General features: G+C 34.9%; 3 protein-coding genes across 8 annotated transcripts; all 3 read right to left on the bottom strand.

Moving 5' to 3' along the window:
• Positions 1-1,848: 1,848 nt before the first annotated feature.
• LOC120198634 (probable aspartic proteinase GIP2) lies at positions 1,849-3,250 on the bottom strand. The gene has a single exon (XM_039199940.1). The coding sequence runs from the start codon at positions 3,206-3,208 to the stop codon at positions 1,982-1,984; it is 1,227 nt and encodes a 408-aa protein (XP_039055871.1). The 5' UTR covers positions 3,209-3,250; the 3' UTR covers positions 1,849-1,981.
• An 841-nt stretch (positions 3,251-4,091) lies between these two features.
• Positions 4,092-17,483, bottom strand: LOC120197817 (tRNA-specific adenosine deaminase TAD2-like). 6 transcript variants are annotated; one of them, XR_005523312.1, is made up of 12 exons: positions 17,323-17,483; positions 16,627-16,774; positions 15,778-15,812; positions 15,596-15,690; positions 15,480-15,517; positions 14,811-14,877; positions 7,554-7,713; positions 7,340-7,436; positions 4,871-4,974; positions 4,737-4,789; positions 4,555-4,624; positions 4,092-4,323 (listed from the first exon to the last, which is right to left on the bottom strand). XR_005523312.1 is itself a non-coding variant. In XM_039199222.1 (11 exons), exons 4-10 carry the CDS (start codon positions 15,638-15,640, stop codon positions 4,743-4,745), a joined length of 558 nt encoding a protein of 185 aa, XP_039055153.1. In that variant the 5' UTR covers positions 15,641-15,688; positions 15,745-15,812; positions 16,627-16,774; positions 17,323-17,483; the 3' UTR covers positions 4,419-4,624; positions 4,737-4,742. The 6 variants fall into 6 exon arrangements, 2 of the variants coding, with proteins under 2 accessions (XP_039055153.1, XP_039055152.1); XR_005523313.1 differs by having other exon boundaries at positions 4,561-4,624; XR_005523315.1 differs by lacking the exon at positions 4,092-4,323 and adding an exon at positions 4,338-4,398 and having other exon boundaries at positions 4,561-4,624.
• An 860-nt stretch (positions 17,484-18,343) lies between these two features.
• LOC120198115 lies at positions 18,344-18,805 on the bottom strand. Its single transcript, XM_039199495.1, has 2 exons — positions 18,467-18,805; positions 18,344-18,376 (listed from the first exon to the last, which is right to left on the bottom strand). The coding sequence occupies exons 1-2, from the start codon at positions 18,803-18,805 to the stop codon at positions 18,344-18,346; spliced, it is 372 nt and encodes a 123-aa protein (XP_039055426.1).
• Positions 18,806-21,419: the final 2,614 nt, after the last annotated feature.

The following is a 21,419-nucleotide window of genomic DNA, read 5'->3' as shown; positions in this document are numbered from 1 at the left end:
ATTTCATTTTATTGATTAATTATTCATTTCAATAAATTATAAAAATCATGCTAATAAACATTATAAGATAAAATCATCGCAATCAAAATATGTTAATAAGTTACGAAAATATAAAGCAATATTTCGATACATTCCAATCGGAGTATGTTAATTAGTTACAAAAAAATATACCAAAAACTATTTTTATTCAATATAAAAATTAGAAACTCGACCCGACACGACTCAAAATAATAATAAAATTATTTTTATTCAATAAAAACATCGATTTAATTGAAAAAAATTATATATAGAGAGGTATTATTATAATTATTCATATATATAAGGTAAAATTATATATATTTTTTGGGTCGGTCCGGTTTTTTTCATCCTAAACCCGAACCCGAACCGACCTGACCCGAATATCACACTTAAAAAACATGACCCGACCCGAACAAAATAAAGTTTCATCCGACCCGAATATATAAATTAGAAATTTGACCCGACCCGAAATAAAAAAAATTATTTAATAAAAACAGTGACTTAATCCGACCCGACCCGAATTATATATATTTTCGGGTCGGTCCAGTTTTTTTTCACCCTAAACCCGAACCCAACCCGACCCGAATATTACACTTAAAAAACCCGACCCGACCCGAACAAAATAAAGTTTCATCCGAACCGAATATATGAATTAGAAATCCAACCCGACCCGACTCAAAATAATAAAAAAATATTTTTATTTAATAAAAACATTGACTTAATCCGACCGACCTGAATTATATATATTTTCGGGTCGGTCTAGTTTTTTTCACCCTAAAACTGAACCTGACCCGACACGACCCGAATATCACACTTAAAAAAACCCGATCCGACCAGACCAAAATAAAGTTTCGCTCAACTCGACCCGACCCGAATATATGATTTAGAAACCCGACCCGACCCGAAATAATAAAAAAATATTTTTTATTTAATATATGAATAAGTTACCAAAGAATTGATGATGGTAGCATGGTCAAATTTCAATGTATGGAATTCACTTTTCCTCATTTGATGGAATTAAATTCCATCAGAGATTCCAAATCCCTTGAAAAACATGGGAAAGTGGTGAAATTGGATTCTAATTCCCACCAATTTCAAGGGATTCCATCCAACCAAACGCCACCTTGAAATCCCTTGAAATTAGGGAGAATTAGAATCCAATTCCACCACTTTCTCATGTTTGATTTAAGTTTTCAAAGGGAGAATTGGAATCTAATTCCATTAAGGGAGGGAAAGTAAATTTCATCTATAACATGAAGGAATTGAAATCCTTTGGAGTAGGGAATGTGAAATTTGATTATATTACCCTCATCAATCTTTTGGTATTTGGGTCGATTTTTTTAAAAAAATTTTGGGGTCGGGTCGAGTTTTTTTAAGTTTGATATTCGGTTCGGGTCGAGTCGGGGCCGGGTAAGATTTTTTTAAGTGTGATATTCGGGTCAGGTTCGGGTTTAAGGTGAAAATACCCGACCCGACCTGAAAAATATATAATTTTACATTATATATTTAGGAATAATTACAATAATACACCTCTATATATAATTTTTTTTAAATTAAGTCACTGTTTTTATTGAATAAAAATAATTTTTTTATTATTTCGGATCAGATCGGGTTTCTAATTCATATATTCGGATCGGGTCTCGAGTGGAGGTTCCCTTGTTCTCGGGTCGGGTAGACCAAAAACCCAACCCTTAACCATCCTTAATTAAAATGATTTTAATTTATGATGTTTATTAGTATAATTTTTATAATTTATTAAAATAAATAATCAATCAATAAAATCACCCAATACACAATGATTTGTTCATTTAGTATATATATTTCCTTTCATGTAATAACTTTAAACCTGGAAGCTACAGTGCTCCCCTCAAATTACAAGTATTGATGCTTCACAAATTGCATCAACGGATACCATCATGCTTGCCTTTACAAAGTAAAACTTCAAAAAAGAAAGAAAGAGAAGTTACATAAACTGCTTCAACTTGAAATCTTGTAAGGAGGAAGAACAAGTTGTTTCCTTGAACAACAGAGAAGAGCTAAATCCCAGCATGGAGCTCTGGAGATCAAACTCCAGAAGGTTATCTTCCATTTGAAGCCCTCCTATTACAATGGGGCTACTCTGTTCCATTCCTCCATCCAAAACCCCTAGGCAAATGCTCTCTTGGCTTACTTTCACCATTGAATGTCTCCCTTGAATCCTCCACTTCACCATCTTACTTTGCAGAACCAGATCGATTTCAGGCACCAAAGGGCCGTGCTTGGAGTTCCTAACCCCTTTGTAACTAAAGCAGAATCCAAATGGAGCCACGGTTGCCACCCTGGTCATGTTCATCGAAGCGGCTGCCTCGACGTACGCCTTGGAAAACGTTGCATAGATTGAGCTTTCCATCATGGCATAAGGCACGGTTGTGCTTAACTTTGCCTCTAATTTGCCCAACCCCAATCTTCTTCCATTGATCTTGATGGACTGAACATGAATGGAGTAGTCGTCTTGTTTGATGACAAGGGGTGTGTACGTTAACGACCTTGTTAATTTGGACCCGAAAAGGGTTTCTCCACTGCCGGTTAATAGCACACCATTTGATGATGATAAGCAAAGACTGAACTTATGTGGGTGCCCGATTGAGGCACTGAGTTGTGACGGCAGTGAAATGGAAGTTTTCCCTAAACCCACCATCCCCTTGGCACCACTTGCCAAGCCTTGCAAATGGAAAGTCGGTACACAAGAAAAGATGAAGTAGTCAACGGTTGTGATTTCGCCTACCTTTAACGCGTCAACTGAATCGACGGCTACGATATCCTCCACCAGTTCCCCTACTGAGGCCAATCCCGTCACAACATTGTTGGGGAACACATTACAATTGGTGTTTAAAAGACAACTCTTGCTTCCCGGATCATTGAACTTTGCTCTCGAGCAGTTGACGGAGCAGCTCGGGATCAACCTGTTTGATGAAGACTTCTGTCCGGAATCGCAATCCATCCAAAGAAACGAACCGCCGAGATCAACCACGAGGTCGGTGCGTCGCAATGGAGTGCCGTGAGAAATCCTCGCAACATACTGAAGAGTTGCAGCGTCTTTAACGACGGGAAACAAAACGAAATCTGATCGAAAACCCAGAACAGGGAACGCGTTTCTGAAGCAGAGAACGCAAGTGAAAAAGAGAAGAAAGCAGTGAGTGAAGGAAGCCATGGGAGGACTGGAAATGCGTTTGTATTCTTAAATATGCGATGCGATGGTTCGCCGCGGTTGGATGGAAGGGAAAAGATTGATATTTGATCTATTGTAGGTTTAATGCGTGGTAAAGGGCAGTGGGGATGGAATATGTGGGACCCCCGCCATGTTTATCCTATTCTGAGTCTGACTCACTCGGCTTTCTTTTTCTTCATTTCTATCGTCTCCATCTACACCACACATTTCTTGGTCATTTCCATTATGAAGTCCTATACTATCCATTGAGTTATAGATTTAATCATTGTATTCTGATTTAATTAATTTTAGTTTTCCTATTTTTTTAATTTTAAAATTTTGATTTTGAATCCAACGCTACAGGCCTACAAGAATAATATATTATAGAAATTATAAATAATCAACTTAAAGAACATAAATTAAAAAAAATAATTTACGCATATTACATAAACTAATAATATAATTTAATTTGACATATTTAATTGCTATTATTTTAGTCAAGATCAAAGTTTTTAAAATTTTAAAATAGTTAAATTAAAAAAAAAGATTTAAATCCGTAAAATATAAAGATTTTATTAACAAGGACTAGCAACGGAATTTGACCAAGTGTCGAGATACAAATAAAATTCCAAAGAAGTCCGTAGATTAAAATAAAGCCGAAAGGCACGTTTTTATGTGCTGGAATTTTTATTGTTAGAAGCAAGCCACGTGCACGGGAATGTGTAAACTACTAATTTTCTTTGGTCAGATTATATTAAAAACCCATATACTTTAATCGGAGTATCAAATTAATTTCTTTATTTTAATTTCAACAATCTTCCTCTCCTTTCACACAGAAAATAACCATTTGATAACCAAGTAAAAGCCCAAATGAAAAGTAAAGCCAAATCCCTTGTATGAACAAAGTGTATAATCTCAATTAGACACTCTATGGGGTCATTTAGTTTACACAAAAGATTATTATTATATTCTTGTTGATGGGATTAAGTTAGGTTCGTCGGCTGTTGACGGTTCACCCCTTCTTATAGGTTAAGAAATATGTAGCGGAAAAGAACAAAGGCAAATAATAATAATAATAAAGTTCTTGAGGGGAACACCTATGCATTGCATCCTCCTCCCTGTTCAAAAAAAAAAAAAAAACTTATCTCTAGAATAATCTTGGATTTAACATAACACACTTTTCATGGCCAATCCTACAAAAATGGGAAGAGAGCTAATTTTAGAAGTGACCCTATCTATCTCCATGCGTCAGCAACAATATAATAAACACAGATACATATATTGTTTTTTTTATAATTGCAATTATCATCATCAAACTCAATTCAGCTTTTTCTTGACTTGTTATTTACCTTTACCTTCCATTTCACAGCTTTATGGCCAACATTTGATCACTTTTAAATCACTTGACAACACCAAACCCTGACACAAAATTTGAAACGAAGAACATCACTCAAGAAACTAGGCCACGGTAGAAAGTCATTTGCAATCAAACTAACTGAAACGAATTACGATAATCACTGAAAATGCCAACCTATAATTATCGCTCGGCTTTCTCTTGAACTAGAGGCCTATGTGGCTTTGGAGCTGAAAGAAACCAAAATTGTTTGAGTTAATAGACTAGGACATTGTAATTTCCCCCAATGCAGTGAAGCAGAAATTGCATACCATTAGGATTCCCCTGTTCGTAGAAGCTTCGGAAAAGAGAGACTGCTTCTGAGGCCATTAATCCTCCAGTACATTTGAAACCTTTCCTTTGTGGAATTTCATCACTAAAAGAAAATTGGAGAAAGAAAAAGAATTTCATTTGAATTACAAATTGTTCTGATAAACTGAAGAGGATGAATGTAGAAAGAAATTCCAAGCATTAATGGCTTCTCAGTTTCCACATTAAAGAAAAAACTATATAAAATAAATCTAGTGAAGAGACAATATGTTATATGAGCATATTATCAAGAAATATTGCAGTAACAAAGGTGGTATTCCCTTCTAAACATTATTCGTGATGATGAGTATAGAAGCACTTCCTTTTGGACCGTTTCCTTTTCCAAGAGGGGAAAAAAGGAGAAGACCTTCAGGATTTGGTCTCAAATTAAAGTGGGACCAAAAACATGTACAACTTCATTTCAATGAAAATTATGAAATAGGCAAGAGACAGTTAACAATCAACCAAAAGGTTAAGACATCAGCTTTTAGGCAATCCAATGTTGTAAAAAGTATATTTGACGAATTTGAAGGGCATCAGTTAAGAATTAGATGAGTTGCCTGCATTTGTCACGTATTGTGAATGTAACAATCATTGAGACAAATTCTTCTGCAGCTATATGCAGGATATATAGGGAAATAGAAGTGTTGACATTGTGGTCATCAACATCATACTGACTATATGAAAACATAATGAGGACAGAGTAAGCTAAAAAGCAATATGCTAAATGGGAATGGTGATTGAAAGGTTGGAAAAACATGGACAAAACTAGTTTTTTTCAGCAGAATAGATGGAAGTCCTTTGAAAAGAGGGTAGGAGTCCTCAAAGAGGTGGTGGAATTAGAAAGGAAGTACAAAAAGGGGGGTAAATACTGCAAACATTGAGGAGTATAGTCAAACTTCAAGGAGAAGCTAGAAAAAAGGATAGCAGTCGAGTAAAAATACCTAAAAACTGACAACAAAGCCATGGACATGGAAAGCTAGAAAAGGTCAAAATACCAAAACATGAAGTTGTGTTAGGTTCCTAAAAAAATTCCTACTTATGCATTTATAAAACAAAAAGTAAAAGTGATTATATGCTTGTATGAAAATTACAAATACAGTTTTGCACAAAGAAAGAACTATATAATCCTAAGTGTGCAGACAAGATCTTTTCCGGGAGGGGTGTAATGTTACGTTAATTATTAGGAAAAGAATATTTTATTTTTAGAGAAAGAATACCTTATGTTTAGAAAAGATATTATTATTAGCGAACTATACAATCCTAAGGTGTTAGGAGGTTTTATTCATAAGTATCTAATGTCATTATGAGTCTTTGTTTATTTAGAGCCATTCATTTTAATTGTCTTAGTTTAGTCTTTTATTCAAACATGTAAGTCTATTTAAAGAGGTTGATTAGCATCAATAAAGTCAAGTCGGAACTTTAAAAAAAATTAAAAGATCTTGGTCTCTCTTTTTACAAATCTTGAGGTTTCAGACTCTCTTTGATGTGAGATGGGATGCAGGGTGGTATTGGTGGGGTTTTGAGAGACTCCTTCAGTTGCACTTTAGTTAATTTTTCCTCTGCAGTAGGGCCTGGTCCCCCTATACTGACTGAACTGAAAGCTATTATGAAAGGATTGGTCTTCTTTTCTTCCGATTGGGCCAACAAGGGGAGACTTATTTTGGAAAGTGATAGCAAATGTGCAATGGATTGGATTTTAAAACTGCAAACTGCCCCTACTCTTTTCAGTCAATTGGTGGAGGAAATTAGAGTTCTTGCTACTGCCAAGGGCGTCGTTCTTAGATGGGTTTCTAGGAGTTGCAATATGGAGGCCGACAGGTTAGCTAAGCAGGGGATCGGTTGAGTGTTGAAGGCTTAATGTTGAACTTCAGGAACTAGCTGATGTTGGGTTAGGCGGATGGGTTTTTGTTTCCCATCGCTATTTGTATTAATGTCATGTTTTATTTTCGAGGGTTAGAGTGTTATGTCTATCCTGTGTTATTCAGGGTCAGAATGTTAGGTGTATCTTATGTAATCCTGGTTTATTAATATACTGAGGTGCTCTTTTCCTCCCTCAATTAGTTGCCATCCTGAGTCAACTATGAGGGAGGTTCCTAACGAGACCTCCTATTCCTATAAAAAAAAAGACTCCCTTTGATGTGGAGAGGTTTTGGTCTCCCTTTGACCAGCTGAATTATCAACCACCATAGGTTGTTCCAGGAATAATAATAATAATAATAAAGGCAATTGCTTCCGACATTCCCGTTAATGGTCCAGTGACTTGGTCCATATCCCAGGACCGTAGCAAATGTATGCAAATAAAAATTCAGAGCTTCATAAAATAATAAGTTGAAATCCAACTAAATGAGGTCAATGGAAAAACAACGGTGATGAAAATAAAACAAAACAAAAAATATACATTTGCATGAAAGAATGTATTCTACACAAACCTGATGAATGGCTCTGAGAAACTGGAATGCAAGGATAAAATTGATCCGCATCCTCCAAATTTCTCATTTGCACAACCATAATATACTTCCTTTATGCCTAAATGAGTAATATGAGTCAATAACCAGACTAGCGGAAAAAAAAGTAATGAAAATAAAATCTAATCAGAATTATATATTCCTATATTCAAGTATTATAATAGGAAAAGAATTATACCAAGAAATGACAAAGCTGCAGCACACATTATGCATGGTTCACATGTAACATACAAAACACATTGTGAAAAGTTTTTAGCAACTACTGCTTTCGAAAGCCCATCTCTTTGCCACTTCTCCAGAAGAATGTCTATGGCTTCCATTTCTGCATGCCTTGTAGCCTGCACAATAGAAAATAAAACCGTGTAATTTATATGAGCTGAGAAGAATGAGGCAACATTGAATAATAGTCCACTGACATAAAATAATTAAACTATAGCAGAGGTCTAGAGACTGTAGAAATGACCATAAGTATGATAACTTTCTTGACTTCTGGTATAAATTGCATAAAAACATTACTATCATATGCGCCAGCCCACCTACACCCCATAATTCTGAGGTGGGGTTCATATAATAACTTTCCCTTGTAGGAGGAATTCGTAAACCACAGAAAACACATAAAGCAAATGCTCATAGTAAAATGCTCATAGTAAAATGATCATATAAAAAAAAGAGAGGCTTGTTTGTATTTCTTGTCTGAGATATTCCACAAAGGAGCACACAATTTTTTTTTTTTTGATAAGAGTTTCAGGCCTCGTTAAAAACCCCCTTCTTGATTAATGGAGTTTATATGAACTCCTTAATCAGTGGAAGGAGGAAAAGAGCGCCTTAGGATTTTATTGAACCATAAAATTACATAAGATACAACCATCGTACACCCCACCAACCAAATAAACTTGAAACAACCATAAAACACCCGAAATATAAGACTAGAATAGAATCAGCCAATTCCTTCTTTAGCTAAGGCATCAGCCTCTAGATTGGCTGACCTATTAACCCATCTTACAACACCTTCTAAAACATTAAGCCTATGAACAATATCTTTGATCAAAAACGCATAAACATCAGGAACTAGATCCTCTTTCTTAATCCAGTCTACCGCAACTTTGCTGTCGCTTTCAATAATCAGACGACCCTTCCTGTCTCGTAAATTCGCATAGAACATTAGACCCTTTTGAATAGCTTTTAATTCCATAAAAGTTGGAGCTCTCGGACCGGCAGATTCCTTGAAAGTACTTAAAGTCGAACCCGAGGAGTCCTTTAGAACACCTCCTATCCCACTCTTCTTCCAATCTCTTGTAGTAGCTGCATCAACATTTAACTTTACAAAACCTTGAGGAGGAGGAGACCAAGGAAATATAGATACAAGCCGATTAGGATACAGAGAGCACAAATCCCCTAATGAAGGGTCTGAAATAAGAGAATCCTTAGGAATAGACACCTCTTTGTACTTAGCAAGGAACCAAGAAGCTAGTCTAAACCTTGCTAGGAAAAAATATTCAGCCAAATCCAGCTTTCCCCCTTCAAACACAATGAGATTCCTTACTTTCCAAGTAGTCCAAATAACTGCCCCAGGAATAAAAGACCAAATTATAGAAGAAGACTTCAACTCAGCCCAAGCAAGTAGGAATTTTTTCGCATTAAAATGCAAAACAGACTTAATCTTCCAGAAATTCAGAAATTTGTTCCAAATCATCCACACCACCGAACACGTGAAAAACAAGTGCGATGGAGACTCCACCTCTCTCTTACAAAGAGGGCACCTAATGTCTACAATTCCTTGAATTCCCCTTTTAACAAGTTCTGACCTAACAGCCAGCTTCCCTAACACCACCTGCCACATAAAGGACTCCACTCTAGGTGGAATCTGGCCCCTCCAAATAATCTTCTTCTAGAAATATACCTCTTCCGAATCCGAAATAATGGTTGAACAAATCTTAGTGCCAGATTTAACAGTATATACCCCATCTCCAATACCTTTCCACATCACCCCATCACATAACTCCGTAGATAGAGAAACAGAGGAGATAGCATTCATCAAGTTAACCCACTCTTCTACTTCCCAGTCGTTTAAATTTCTTCTAAACTGCACATCCCAACTTCATCCATATGAGTTGTAATTCCCAAATTCAACCAGTTTACCCATTCTGTTTGTGGAAATGGAGAACAATCGAGGGAAAATAATTAGAAGAGGAAAGTCCAACGCCCAATTATCCTGCCAGAACCTAATTAATATGCCATCCCCAACTTGGAAAGAATACAAACTTCTAAACTTAGAGCCAATATTGTCTTCTTTAAAGTGATTCGAAACCACCGATCTCCAAATCCAAGATACTCTTTGTGGGACTTTGTTGTCAAACATTAACCAAGATGGATCCATTTTGTATTTAGAACAAATGAATTCCCTCCAAACAGACCCCCTTTCATTAGCATACCTCCAATACCATTTTGCTAGAAGAGCTCTGTTCATGAAACCAAGGTTTCTAACACCTAAACCCCCCTCGAATTTTGACTTGCACACATTCGGCCAGTTAACCCAATGTATCTTATTTTTACCTACTCCCCCACCCCATAAGAAATTCGCCATAATGGAGTTGAGAGATTTAAGAACTGTAGCTGGTATCTTAAATAAAGATAAATAATACGTCGGGAGCGAACATAGAACCAACTTTATTAAAACCAACCTTCCTGCTAATGACAGTGAAGCAGCCTTCCACCCCGCTAATTTATTCATAAAATTATTCACCACCGGATTCCAAAGTGCTGTAGAGTTCCTAGTAGCACCCAAAGGCAGTCCTAAATATTCAGAGGGAAAACTACCCACAGAACATCCGATAGAGTTAGCCCACTGCTGAACTTCTTCCTCATTCATATTCACACCAAACAGTTTACTTTTCTTCAAGTTGAGTTGTAAACCAGAAACCACTTGAAACACTCTAAGCACCCTCTTCACATTTAAAATCTGCGTCTTGGATGCACCACAAAACATAATGAGATCATCCGTGAACTGTAGATGAGATAGTTTTAAAGCTTCAGCACTCCTTCCTAAAACCAGTCCAGAAAACAGACCCTGTTCCACAGCTTTCACAATTAGCAGATTGAGAAGTTCTCCAATAAAATTAAACAACAGAGGTGATAGAGAGCACCCCTGTCTAAGACCTTTAGCCATTGCAAATTCCTCAGTAGGAACTCCATTCACTAAAACAGAAACTGAAGTTGTGGTTACACACTTTCTGATCCAACCTCTCCACCTGAAACCAAATCCCATTTTCTCCATTACTAGAAACAAAATGTCCCACTCCACCGAATCATACGCTTTCTTGAAATCTACCTTGAGAACACAACCTTTAAGACCATTTTTCCTCCAATAATCCACCCCTTCATTCGCAATTAAAGAACAGTCCAATATTTGCCTCCCTTGGGTGAAGGCAAATTGAGTAGGACTAATTAAGTCTGAAATGCAGTTCCTCAACCTCCTCGATAGGCACTTAGATAGGATCTTATATAATCCACCAACTAAGCTAATAGGCCTATAATCATCAAGGTCACCACTGTTCAAAACCATAGGAATAAGAGTAATAAAGGTATGGTTGATGCCATGATCCCAATCTTTCCCCGAATAGAAATTGAAGAAGAACTTCATAATTTCTCCTTTAAGAACATGCCAATATCTCTTGAAAAAACCCAAATTAAAACCATCCGGCCCCGGGGCTTTGTTGCTATTACAAGACTTTAAGGTCTCCTATATTTCCTCTTCAGTAAATTCTTTCTCCAAAATTAAACTCTGCTGAATCGAAATTCTGAAAAAATTCAACTCGGTTTCTTTCACTTCTAAGGTCGATTTGTCATTAAAAGCCTTAAAGAAGTGATCTTTGACAGTGGCTTTTATATCCTTTGGGTCTTGAATAACATTACCCTTGCAAATAATAGCATTCAACGCATTTCTTTTCCTCCTAACCGAAGCACATGTATGGAAGAATCTGGTATTTCTGTCCCCATCTTCTACCCATTTGGATCTAGAATTCTGGAACCAAATCTGCTCCTCTATCTTATGCAACTTCCATAATTCTGACCTTAACTCCTTTAACTCAGCAGCTTTCTCATCATAAGAACCATCTTGCTGCTGTTGAACCTCCACTTCTAATTTTTGAATCTTCAATTCTATATCTGAAATTAAAGCTCCAGGAAACTTTCCTCTCTTCCCTGCCCAATTTTTAATGGCAGTTTTGGTTTTTTTCAGAATTTTGAAAATTCCAGCATTCATCTGTATCTCTTTGCATTCTTGAATTGAAGAACTGATCACATCCTCAAATCCTGCTTCATCCATCATATAGTTAAACAGTTTAAACGGCTTTTTCCCCCAATTAACACCTCCATTCTCAATAATTACTGCATTATGATCTGACAATGATCTTGGCAGCAAAGACTGTGTTAAATCTGGAAAAGCTGCCAAGAATTGGCTATCAACCAAAAATCTATCCAGCCTTACATAGGTCGGTGAATCTTGGTTATTACACCAAGTAAACCTACCTCCATTCAATGGCAAATCGATTAGACCTGTAGTAAGAAGAAAACGACTGAAAATCTCTAAAGAATTCCTGTTTTGGCCTCTACCAATCTTCTCATCTTCCTGTAGATACACATTAAGGTCCCCTCCAACACAAATAGGCTCAGAATGTCCTCCAATGAACGTGCTTAATTCTTCAAAAAAACTCTCTTTTTCCTCCTCAACCGAAGGACCATACACATTAATGAATCTGCAACTGAAATTATTTGCCCGAAATCTCCCCGATATAGCAATAAATCTTCTAGATGTACACTGATTTTGCAACTCAAATACGTTATCATCCCAGAACATCAGCAAACCCCCTGACGAACCAACCGATGGTGACTCAATAACCCCTTTCAAATTATTTAACCCACTCCTCCTCAAAAAAGACCTTTGAATTTTCTCCAATTTCGTTTCCTGTAACCAAAGAAATTGAGGACAATATTTGGAAACTAGCCTCTGAACAACCCTTTTTTTCTCTAATCTACCCAATCCTCTTACATTCCATGTTATTATAGATATCTTTAACATCATCATAAAGGAATCAACCAACTAGTCCCCCCGCAAAATCCTCCTGTTTGTCCATCCTCAAGCCTTTTTCCAGACTAATAATCTTCTCCAAAAAGGCTTGTTGTCCTTGTTTAAAGGAAATACCCAACAGCTTACTTATCTCCCAAGTAACTAAAGCTTCATCCAATAAATCTGAAAAACCAGAAGAATAAGCTGTTGAAATGCTCACTCTTTCTAAAGCTTCCCTTAGCAAATGTCTTCTAGCTCTTCTGATAAAAAAACCCGATTCAAAGCTGTGATTATCACCCATTAACTGCAATCCTTCAACCACCCTTTCCACACTCATATCCCCCGAATTCGATCCATCATTCACATCCTCACAACCCTGAAACTCTGCATCCACTAACAAGCTATCCAGTTGATTTCCTCTGGAATTCATATTTCTCCAGTCCCTGACGATTAAGGCACTATCTTTCTTAGGCTTAAAATTCAAGATACTTCCCATCCAGTATTTTCTGCCCCTACACCTTTTGTAAACCCTTTTATAACTTTGCTTTTCCTTTTCTCTAACGGAACACTTTTGGTGCTTAACGAACTGTCAGACTTATAACCCAGTCTACCCTTAACTTTGCTTCCTGAATTATCAATGGTAGGCTTTATCACCCTTAACTCAGAATCCTTGGCTCGAAAACCACCCTGCTCAATTATCTCTGGATCTGACCTCCTCCCATCTTCTCTGCTAAAACAACTTGACTTAGCCAAATCTTTATCTTGAACCATTTTCCCAAATTTATCAATTTTAATTTTTGGCCCAGCAAGAATTATCCTCTTTACGTTAGGCCCAGCAAACTCATCTTCTTCTGAATGGACTTCAGACCCAGCAGCCGTCATTTTTGAATCTCTCAATCCCAAACCTGCAAACTCACCCACTTTGACACTCCCTCCATACTGCACAGTTGACTTTCCATTAATGTCTGATCTATTTTTTGAAATTCTTCGAAACTGATTCTCTCCACCAACTCCATCAAGCCTGATAGCTGCGCCCTGTTCCATCCAACTGTCCACTCTCTGACAGTTTTCTTCTTCTGATCTAGCAGAATCTTCCTCATTCTCTGACCATATCCTGTCTCCTTCGTTCTCAGTCATGAACGCTCCCAACTTTCCTTCATCGAAACTGACCACCGGAGGATTTGTGGAAAAGAAAATAGACTCATCATTCGTCGATCCAATCTTCATTGTTACTTTAAAAGATCTTCCATATGATCCAATAGTAATCTGATCTGGAACATCAAAAGGACTAGCCACCCTAATTAGCAATCTTGCCTTTGTAAGATCTTCCCTGTGTTTAGTGTCATCAAAAATATCTATAACCCTTCCCCATCTCCCTGCTAACCTTTCAAGGAAGGATTCATTCCAGCATAAAAGAGGTAACCCAAAAAACTCCACCAAACAAAAAGCCATAGGAACACCATCTTCGTTTAGTAATGGCTCTAAACGATCAAACCAAAATTGAAGATCTTCTTTCTTCTTCATCCAAGCATCTGACATTTCTTCAACTGATTTAAAGATTATTACACAAGAATTCCAGACATACCCCCATCTAACAATCTGGACGTCATAGCCTTCATTAACTAAAGCATTATGAACTAATCAGGGAACACACAATTTTTAGTTTTGCTCTCAGCAGTCCACATATACAAATCAGGGAACTCCAACATGTACAGACCAAAAAAAAACCTTTCTTGTTACTATTTCAAAATTTAAATTACAAAATGATATTTGAGGATATTGTATATTCTTGGGGCCGAAATAAGCATCCTGGAGAAAGAATTGAATGCTAAAGATGCTAAATATGGGCTAACATAAACAAATAGTAAACAACTTTTGGCTAAAAAAGATAAGATCATTTTCCATTTTACATCTCTGTAGATCATCTGCTTACACCAGATGGAAGTTAAACAGAGAAAGATTAAAAAAGAGACCAATGGGTTTTTCTTAGTTAGACTTAGCTAAGAATGTTAAGTTGCTTGCTTATTCAAATCTAACTAATTTCAAGTATACTTAATGACTTCTACATCTTTAGATCAAATTGTCCACAAGAATAATCAACAAAATTAAATTGTTTCAGTTTCTAGCTAATTAATAAGTTAGTCACTTGCAACAACCAACATATTACTATTACAAATTTACAATAGGATGAAAAGCATATGAAGACCAAAATGATGCACAAGTATAAGAATGTATGCACACGAGAGACACTTTTTTAAGTACTAAATACCTTCATAGAGATTTGTTCAACCAACATGATACAAGAGAGATCAAGGAGGCATAACATGGAAACTTCAAACTGATCAAAAAAGGGGGAGGAGATTTATTTACATTTCGTGTCTCAGTGGTTCGATTTCTACCCGAGGCAATGACATTCCCATCCATAATGAATACGCAACTAATCAAAAAAACACAGTGAACAAAATGCATTTAAATTTTGTATTAGGACTGAGTCACCATGTTGAGCAAAAAAGACAATTTAGTTTCAAAACTAAAGCAGAAACAAAGATAACGGAGAACTATAGAAGTTAACTGATATCTGATAAAGTTTACAGCAGCTTGAAATCAAAGTGTAGTAATAGAGGGTTTGCAACATGGTTTGAAACTTGGTACTCAATTACATGGATGTTAGCAATTGCTTGTGCTTTAATACCCGCAACAATGAAGAACTTAATCTGAGTCTATGACAAAGTGCAACCAACAAAAACTAAGCACTTGGTGATTATGCCAATTTATAAATCTGGTGAGACAAAAATTACGCGCTTGACAATGATGTTTTCTTTTCATCTTAAGTTTATAACTTGTTCTTTTTAATGTTCAAACCACCATGTCCTTTAATTTATATGTAAATAGGCTAAGGGAGACAAAAATTGATCCAACAGATGGAACCTTTTGCACTCACAGTATAATATATAGAAGCTACACTCAAATTTCATCCAACAGATGAAAAAAGTAGGCTAAAGGAGTTTGTTTTTTTTTTTTGATGAGATTAATACTTACCCAACAGGCACTTCAAGACTCTCCATAGCAAGTTTTGCCTAAAAAAATACAGGATCACTTAGCAGCATTGCAGAAATTGGATTACAGAAAGGGAGAAGATAAAGGATCGAGATTACCTGGTGAATTGCAAGTTCCATGTATGCAAGATTATCACTTTCCATCTAAGGCAATAAGAACAAAAAAGTTTGTCGCAAGGAAAGTGAAGCAGAAGCTAATAATGACAAGGAGAAAAAAAAAGATGGATTTAGTGGGAATGACTGGTAGTAGCTACTAAGAGAAGGGAAAGAAGGTAACTTACTGAATCCTGCAATTCCAAAACCAATACTCAAATACCTAAAAAAGGTAAAACCATAAACAATACAATACATAGAACAAAATACATAGGCAAAAAGAAGGAAAGAAGAGAAAGAAAGAAAAGCCATCTCAAATGTAATGTGTTGGGGGAAGGCACCAAAAGAAGAACTGAACATTTAGGATCTGAAAGAATTGACCTAAAATAATTATAAAAAACAATTCAAGTGCTGAACAGAGCTGCAACTATTCCTGTTAAAACTACTAGATACAAAAAAAAACAGCAAACAAATGGTTCTAGGGCTGTTATGCAAAATAATGAGAAAAAGCATGCTATAAGTGATGACAGTATCTTTAGTTAATTTAGTATGATATGGTTAAAGTTGAAAGGTTATGTCATCATGTAGTAAATAAGAGGTTTGTACTCAGTACACCAACTCTAGATGGGATTGCATATACAAGTATGCCTCCAACAAGGATAAGTTCAGATTTTTTTAGTTTTTTATTATATTTAGAGGGCCAGAACTCCATATATCCGTTGGTCTATTAATTTCTGTGCTCTAAAAACATATCTAGGCTATTAATTTTTAGTCTAAAAAAACCAATGCTTTAGTCAATTGGTTACTACACTGGAATAAAATTGGTTATTAAGAAACAGACAAATTTATTCACTGAACCTCAAATTCCAGGATTATACCAATTTTTCTCCCCTATTTTGCAATGGAACTTAATGCACTCACAGTATATATAAGTCCTTTTTACATGTAAGTTTGATGTCTTTCCCTTGGCTTACATCAATGGCATTTGGTACAAAACAATGCTTAATAGCAAAAGAAGGAGAGAAATCCATGTGTACCTAAACACCAGTAGCAGTGAGCACTGAGCAGAAAAACGGAAGCAAAGGCCAAAGGGTAGTAGTTGTAGCAACTGGCAGTTGGCAGAAATGAGCGGAAGGAGAGCAGATGAGCAGCAAATGGTTGAAGTCGACCGCCAGCAAACGGCAGCTAGGTCATTCAAGTTACATAAATTAATAAACCCAAAATTGAACTATAAACGATAACACTCAACATTGTACCGGATTTTGATAAACCAATTAGCAGGGAGGAGCAATCGGTTTAATCAGTCAGTTCAGTCGAATTTTTCATGTAAACTGACTTAACTGACATTACTAATAGATAACTGACCGGATCAAAATCATTTGTCTAAAGCAATCAAACCGAAGCGATATAACTTGGGCGGGTTATTTCAGTTACCGAAGTTTTTTTTTTAAAATGGATTTTCTTGCTACTGCCAGAATTTATTCCAATATGCATGATAAAAAAACCCGACAATTCATCAAAGCTAAGCATTGATACAAATAGAGAGATCCCAAATTCATCAAACCCATTTCCAAGTATTAAAAAATAAAAACATAAATCAAAACCCTTAACTAAATTTCTGAACACAACCAAAGAAACAGTCGGGCAAAGGGAACATGTTCTTTAAGAAGGACATAAGATATAAAAATTAAGAAGGCTTCATCAAAGAAAAAATGGACTAAAGAGAACATTACCTTAGAAACGGGATTATTGAGAACCAGCGGCAAGCAAAGGAATTGTTGAGTTGAGAAGCGGCGGCCACAGAGGGGATACGAGTACGATAGAGGCGGGGCCAGAAAGATGAGGAGAAATTCGGTGAGAATTGAGAGTGATGGTGTGGGAATCGGGCTGGCAAGATGGCTTAAACCAAAGTTTGGATTGGGTAACTTAAATGTTAAATGGGTTTTGAGTTTGGTTGGATTTTTGTTAAAGGTTAAATGGGTTTTTCTTTGTTGTTTTATTTCATTTTTTTTTCATAACTAAATTTTAGTTGTTGCGGCTGATTTTAGCTTATAATTTTTAAATAAAATATTTTTAGAAAAGTCTTATAATTATAATATAGTGTATGTTCGAAATATTTTTAATAATTAATAATATATACACTCTATAAATGTAGTTGCACGAATTTAAAATTTCTAATAAAAATAATACTCCCTTAAACAAAGTTAAATGTTCAAATCCCAATATTATAAATGAATATAATAAAAAAAAATACTCAAACTTCTAATACAAAGTGCATCGGCGGATAGAATACCACCAATTGTACTACATGTCGTATGGTTAATTTAGTAAAATTAACAATTACGATTTAATCATAATTTGAGAAAACGAAATAGAATTATCGACGGATTAACAAAATTAGCATGGAACCTACCGTTCGGACTCCACAATTTTGAGGATCCTCTGATGGAGATAAAAAAACCTGCTGATGAATTAACGAAGAGGAAACATAGTAAACTAGTTTAGACCTTTTCTACATTTGTGTATTCAATATATACACACCCGCGTACATACGGAGTTAGATAAGTGCTGCATTCCAAGTCTAAAGTTGGTGGCGAAAGTCATAGTTAAACAAGTCCTAATCAAATGCACAACGCTTAGCAATTCCCACGTTTACCCTCCCAAAGCCTATCAATGTTTAAATTTTAGCAGAAAGAATTATTGATTGAATATCTCACAATAAATTAGTGATTTTACATATGCAAATCAAACGCTTCATCCTCTCACAAGAACAGGAAGAAATATTTGCTGAAAATGCAAGAGAAAATAGAATAGTCTAAAAGAGGTATGACAAAATTAAGTGACCCAAGATTATTGATTTTATCACCTTGAACAAACTGGTTCTTCTTTGATTGTTTCCAACGAAGGCTTTCTTGACCTACAAACAGATAACCTGTACTTAAATTCCTCGATCCCTTCCAACCTCAATTTCGATCCTCCCATCGAACTTTCTTCCTCCTTCATGTGTCCATTGGATATTCTCTTGGCCAATGCATTCGCTGCCATGAAGAGTTGAGCCACATCGGCTGCCGTCACCACGGAGTTCAGTCTCTTCATGGGGAACATGATGAACACGTTGCCGAGTTCTAGCTCTTCATCGGCACTCAGGGCTGAAAATCGTTTACCTACGTGAAGAGACTGAGAATTGGTGATGAAATAGTTGGGACACTCCAACATAAGCTCGGCGGCCTTAACGAGTGGCGAAACTACCGGATTTCACCGCGGGGAAAGACGACCCTCGCGGCTTTTCCGCTCTTGATTAAAGGGGTGGCCAAGGTGTAGGAAATTTAATTCCCCATGTTTTGTTTTGTGGGAGAGAAACCGTTATGGGGTTGGTTAAAGAGAGAGGGAGGAGATATTAATATGAAGAAAGGTATGATACTAGAAAACAATGGAGTTGTGGGGAGTCGGTCATGACATATATATATGTTGAAATTGTCATAATAATTATATTGGTTTTAAAAAAAGGGGACGCGTTAGGCTTAATTTACAAGAGAAAATGGGAGGAGGTTAATGTTTTGCTCGTGGAGGAGGAGTACTACTAATGTGGAATGATGTTATTTACGTGTGGGACCGCCTCAGCAAACTGCAGCTGCTCCTTTTTTTCATTCCTCTACACAGTTCAAATATCTTTGGCCCCCATACCAGGTTTCTCCGCTTTATTATGTTTTTGTTTGATAAATTATTATTAAAATTTATTTTTTATTTTTTAAAAAATATATTATCATCTAAATTAAATTTATCAAATAATCTAGTTAAATTTAGGATTTAATTTGAAGTGAAATATTAAGTATATTTTAAATTTTAAATTTTAATTCAATACTTAATTTTTAAACACTTATATTTTAGTTTTTTTTATCAAATAGCATCTAAATTAGAATCAATCTTTTTATATATTATTTGGTATATTTTAAGAGAGTGGCTGGTTGGATGAATGTCGTGAAATGATGATCACGTACGGTAGTCTTAATATACAACTAAAAAAATGTGTTATCGGTTTTGTTATTATTTAAATAACAAAACCGGTAAAAAATTACCGGAAATATTATTATTTCTATCGATCTTGTTATTTTTCTACCTGTTTTATTATTGTTTTATACTTTACCGGAAATGTTAAATAACATTGATGTTTTATGTAGAAATAATAATGTTTTAGGTATGTTTTTACTAATTTTTTTATTTAAGTAATAACAAAACCGATAACATTTTTTTAGTTGTAGATCAAGAGTATTGTACATTTCAAAATAAAATTATCATGTTTGGTTTTGAACATTCTCGAAAGAGGTGATATAACATTATCAGTAGTGATTGTATTAGGTAGATAATATAAAATTAAAGATAGGAAATAATAAGTTTTTTATATTATGTGAGTAGATCATAACCCTGTATGAGATGGGATTCAATTAAGCAATATACAACTAAAAAATTAACATTAATCTATGATCGATGGATAAGTAAAAATAGACGACTGAGATTAACAGTAGAGAATAAGAAGATACTTACTAAAAAAATAAGGAGATAATCTTATTTGTCTATTTTTATTCATACAATGATCATAAATCAATGTAAAATTAAAGTTTTTTACATTGTGCAATTGGATCCTAACCCTATACAAGGTATGATCTCGTTGCACATTATAAACCTAAAAAGTTTTAGACTAATTTATAATCATTTGATAAATGAAAATAGACTGTTGAGATTAATAAAGGAAACAATAAAATATTCACTAAAAAATAAGGAGATCATCTCATCCATCTATTTTCACTCATCCAATTATCCTAAATTAGTGTAAAGCTAATAATTTTTTACAATGTAGTTTATGTTCATAATATTCATTGGTTATAAACAACGTAAGACACCCACATATACAACTACTTAACCTTGGATCTCTAGAGAAAACAATATTCCCTTTAACCGTTGAAGCTACTCAATGAGTTTCTACTAATTTTTTTCTATTGTGTAAGTAGATTCTAACTCATATTGCATAGTTAATTATTTTTAAGCTACATTTATTTTACAATTACTTGATGTAAAAAACTTGTAGTTTTGCACTAATTTAAAATTATTAGATGAGTAAAAATAGATGGTTGATATCATTTATTTGTTATTTTTAGTGAATATCATTTTATTTCTTACTGTTAATCTCAATCATCTACTTAAATTTTCTATTGAAAATAAAATTGAAAAATAAATTATAATATAATTGTATCCCTTATTATTTATTGGTTGATTAATCTAGGGTGATTATATGATGATATATGTTCTAAATATTCTCAACAATCCAACAATAAAAGTTCAACACCCTTGCAATATCTGGTACTCGAACCCGAGACATCTAAAAATAACAATCATTCCTTTAAACACTTAGATAATTTGGTTCATACTATCCTTATACCATTTATAAACTATATGAATAATTTAACTATAATGATTTCAGTTTATAATGTTGTAATTCTAATTTAATAAAGTATATCTTTGATACAAAATTTTATTTTATTTTATACAATCACAAGATCAAACGAAAATTGGAGTTCTATGAATGATGTGATTTAGAAACAAATATAAAATTTTATATTATTTTATACAATTTTAAAGAGTTCTACTAAAATTGTAGGAATATAAAATAAATTTTAAAAGATAAAAGCCTAAATCATTAATATTAAAGATAAAATATATAAATGTTCTCCAGATTATAGTATATTGTTTTGTTATGTTACATGATTATTAAAAGTTATAAAAAGATTCTCAATTATAAAACGTTGTTTTGTTGAGTCCTCCGATTATTAAAAGT

Source organism: Hibiscus syriacus, unplaced genomic scaffold (assembly GCF_006381635.1).
Source record: "Hibiscus syriacus cultivar Baekdansim isolate YM2019G1 unplaced genomic scaffold, ASM638163v2 tig00117056_pilon, whole genome shotgun sequence".
NCBI classification, from domain to species: domain Eukaryota; kingdom Viridiplantae; phylum Streptophyta; class Magnoliopsida; order Malvales; family Malvaceae; genus Hibiscus; species Hibiscus syriacus.
Note: the sequence above shows the minus strand (reverse complement) of the source record. Positions and strands in the feature narration are given on the sequence as shown.

Coding starts and splice junctions, on each gene's coding strand:
- LOC120197817 (XM_039199222.1), bottom strand. CDS start 15,640: ATGGAAAGTGATAATCTTGCATACATGGAACTTGCAATTCACCAG. Junction 15,518..15,595: donor TGGAACTTGCAATTCACCAG/GTAATCTCGATC, acceptor GTATTTTTTTAG/GCAAAACTTGCTATGGAGAG. Junction 4,975..7,339: donor TTCTCAGAGCCATTCATCAG/GTTTGTGTAGAA, acceptor ATTTTCTTTTAG/TGATGAAATTCCACAAAGGA.
- LOC120198115 (XM_039199495.1), bottom strand. CDS start 18,805: ATGTTGGAGTGTCCCAACTATTTCATCACCAATTCTCAGTCTCTTCAC. Junction 18,377..18,466: donor AAACAATCAAAGAAGAACCA/GTTTGTTCAAGG, acceptor TTGCATTTTCAG/CAAATATTTCTTCCTGTTCT.
- LOC120198634 (XM_039199940.1), bottom strand. CDS start 3,208: ATGGCTTCCTTCACTCACTGCTTTCTTCTCTTTTTCACTTGCGTTCTC.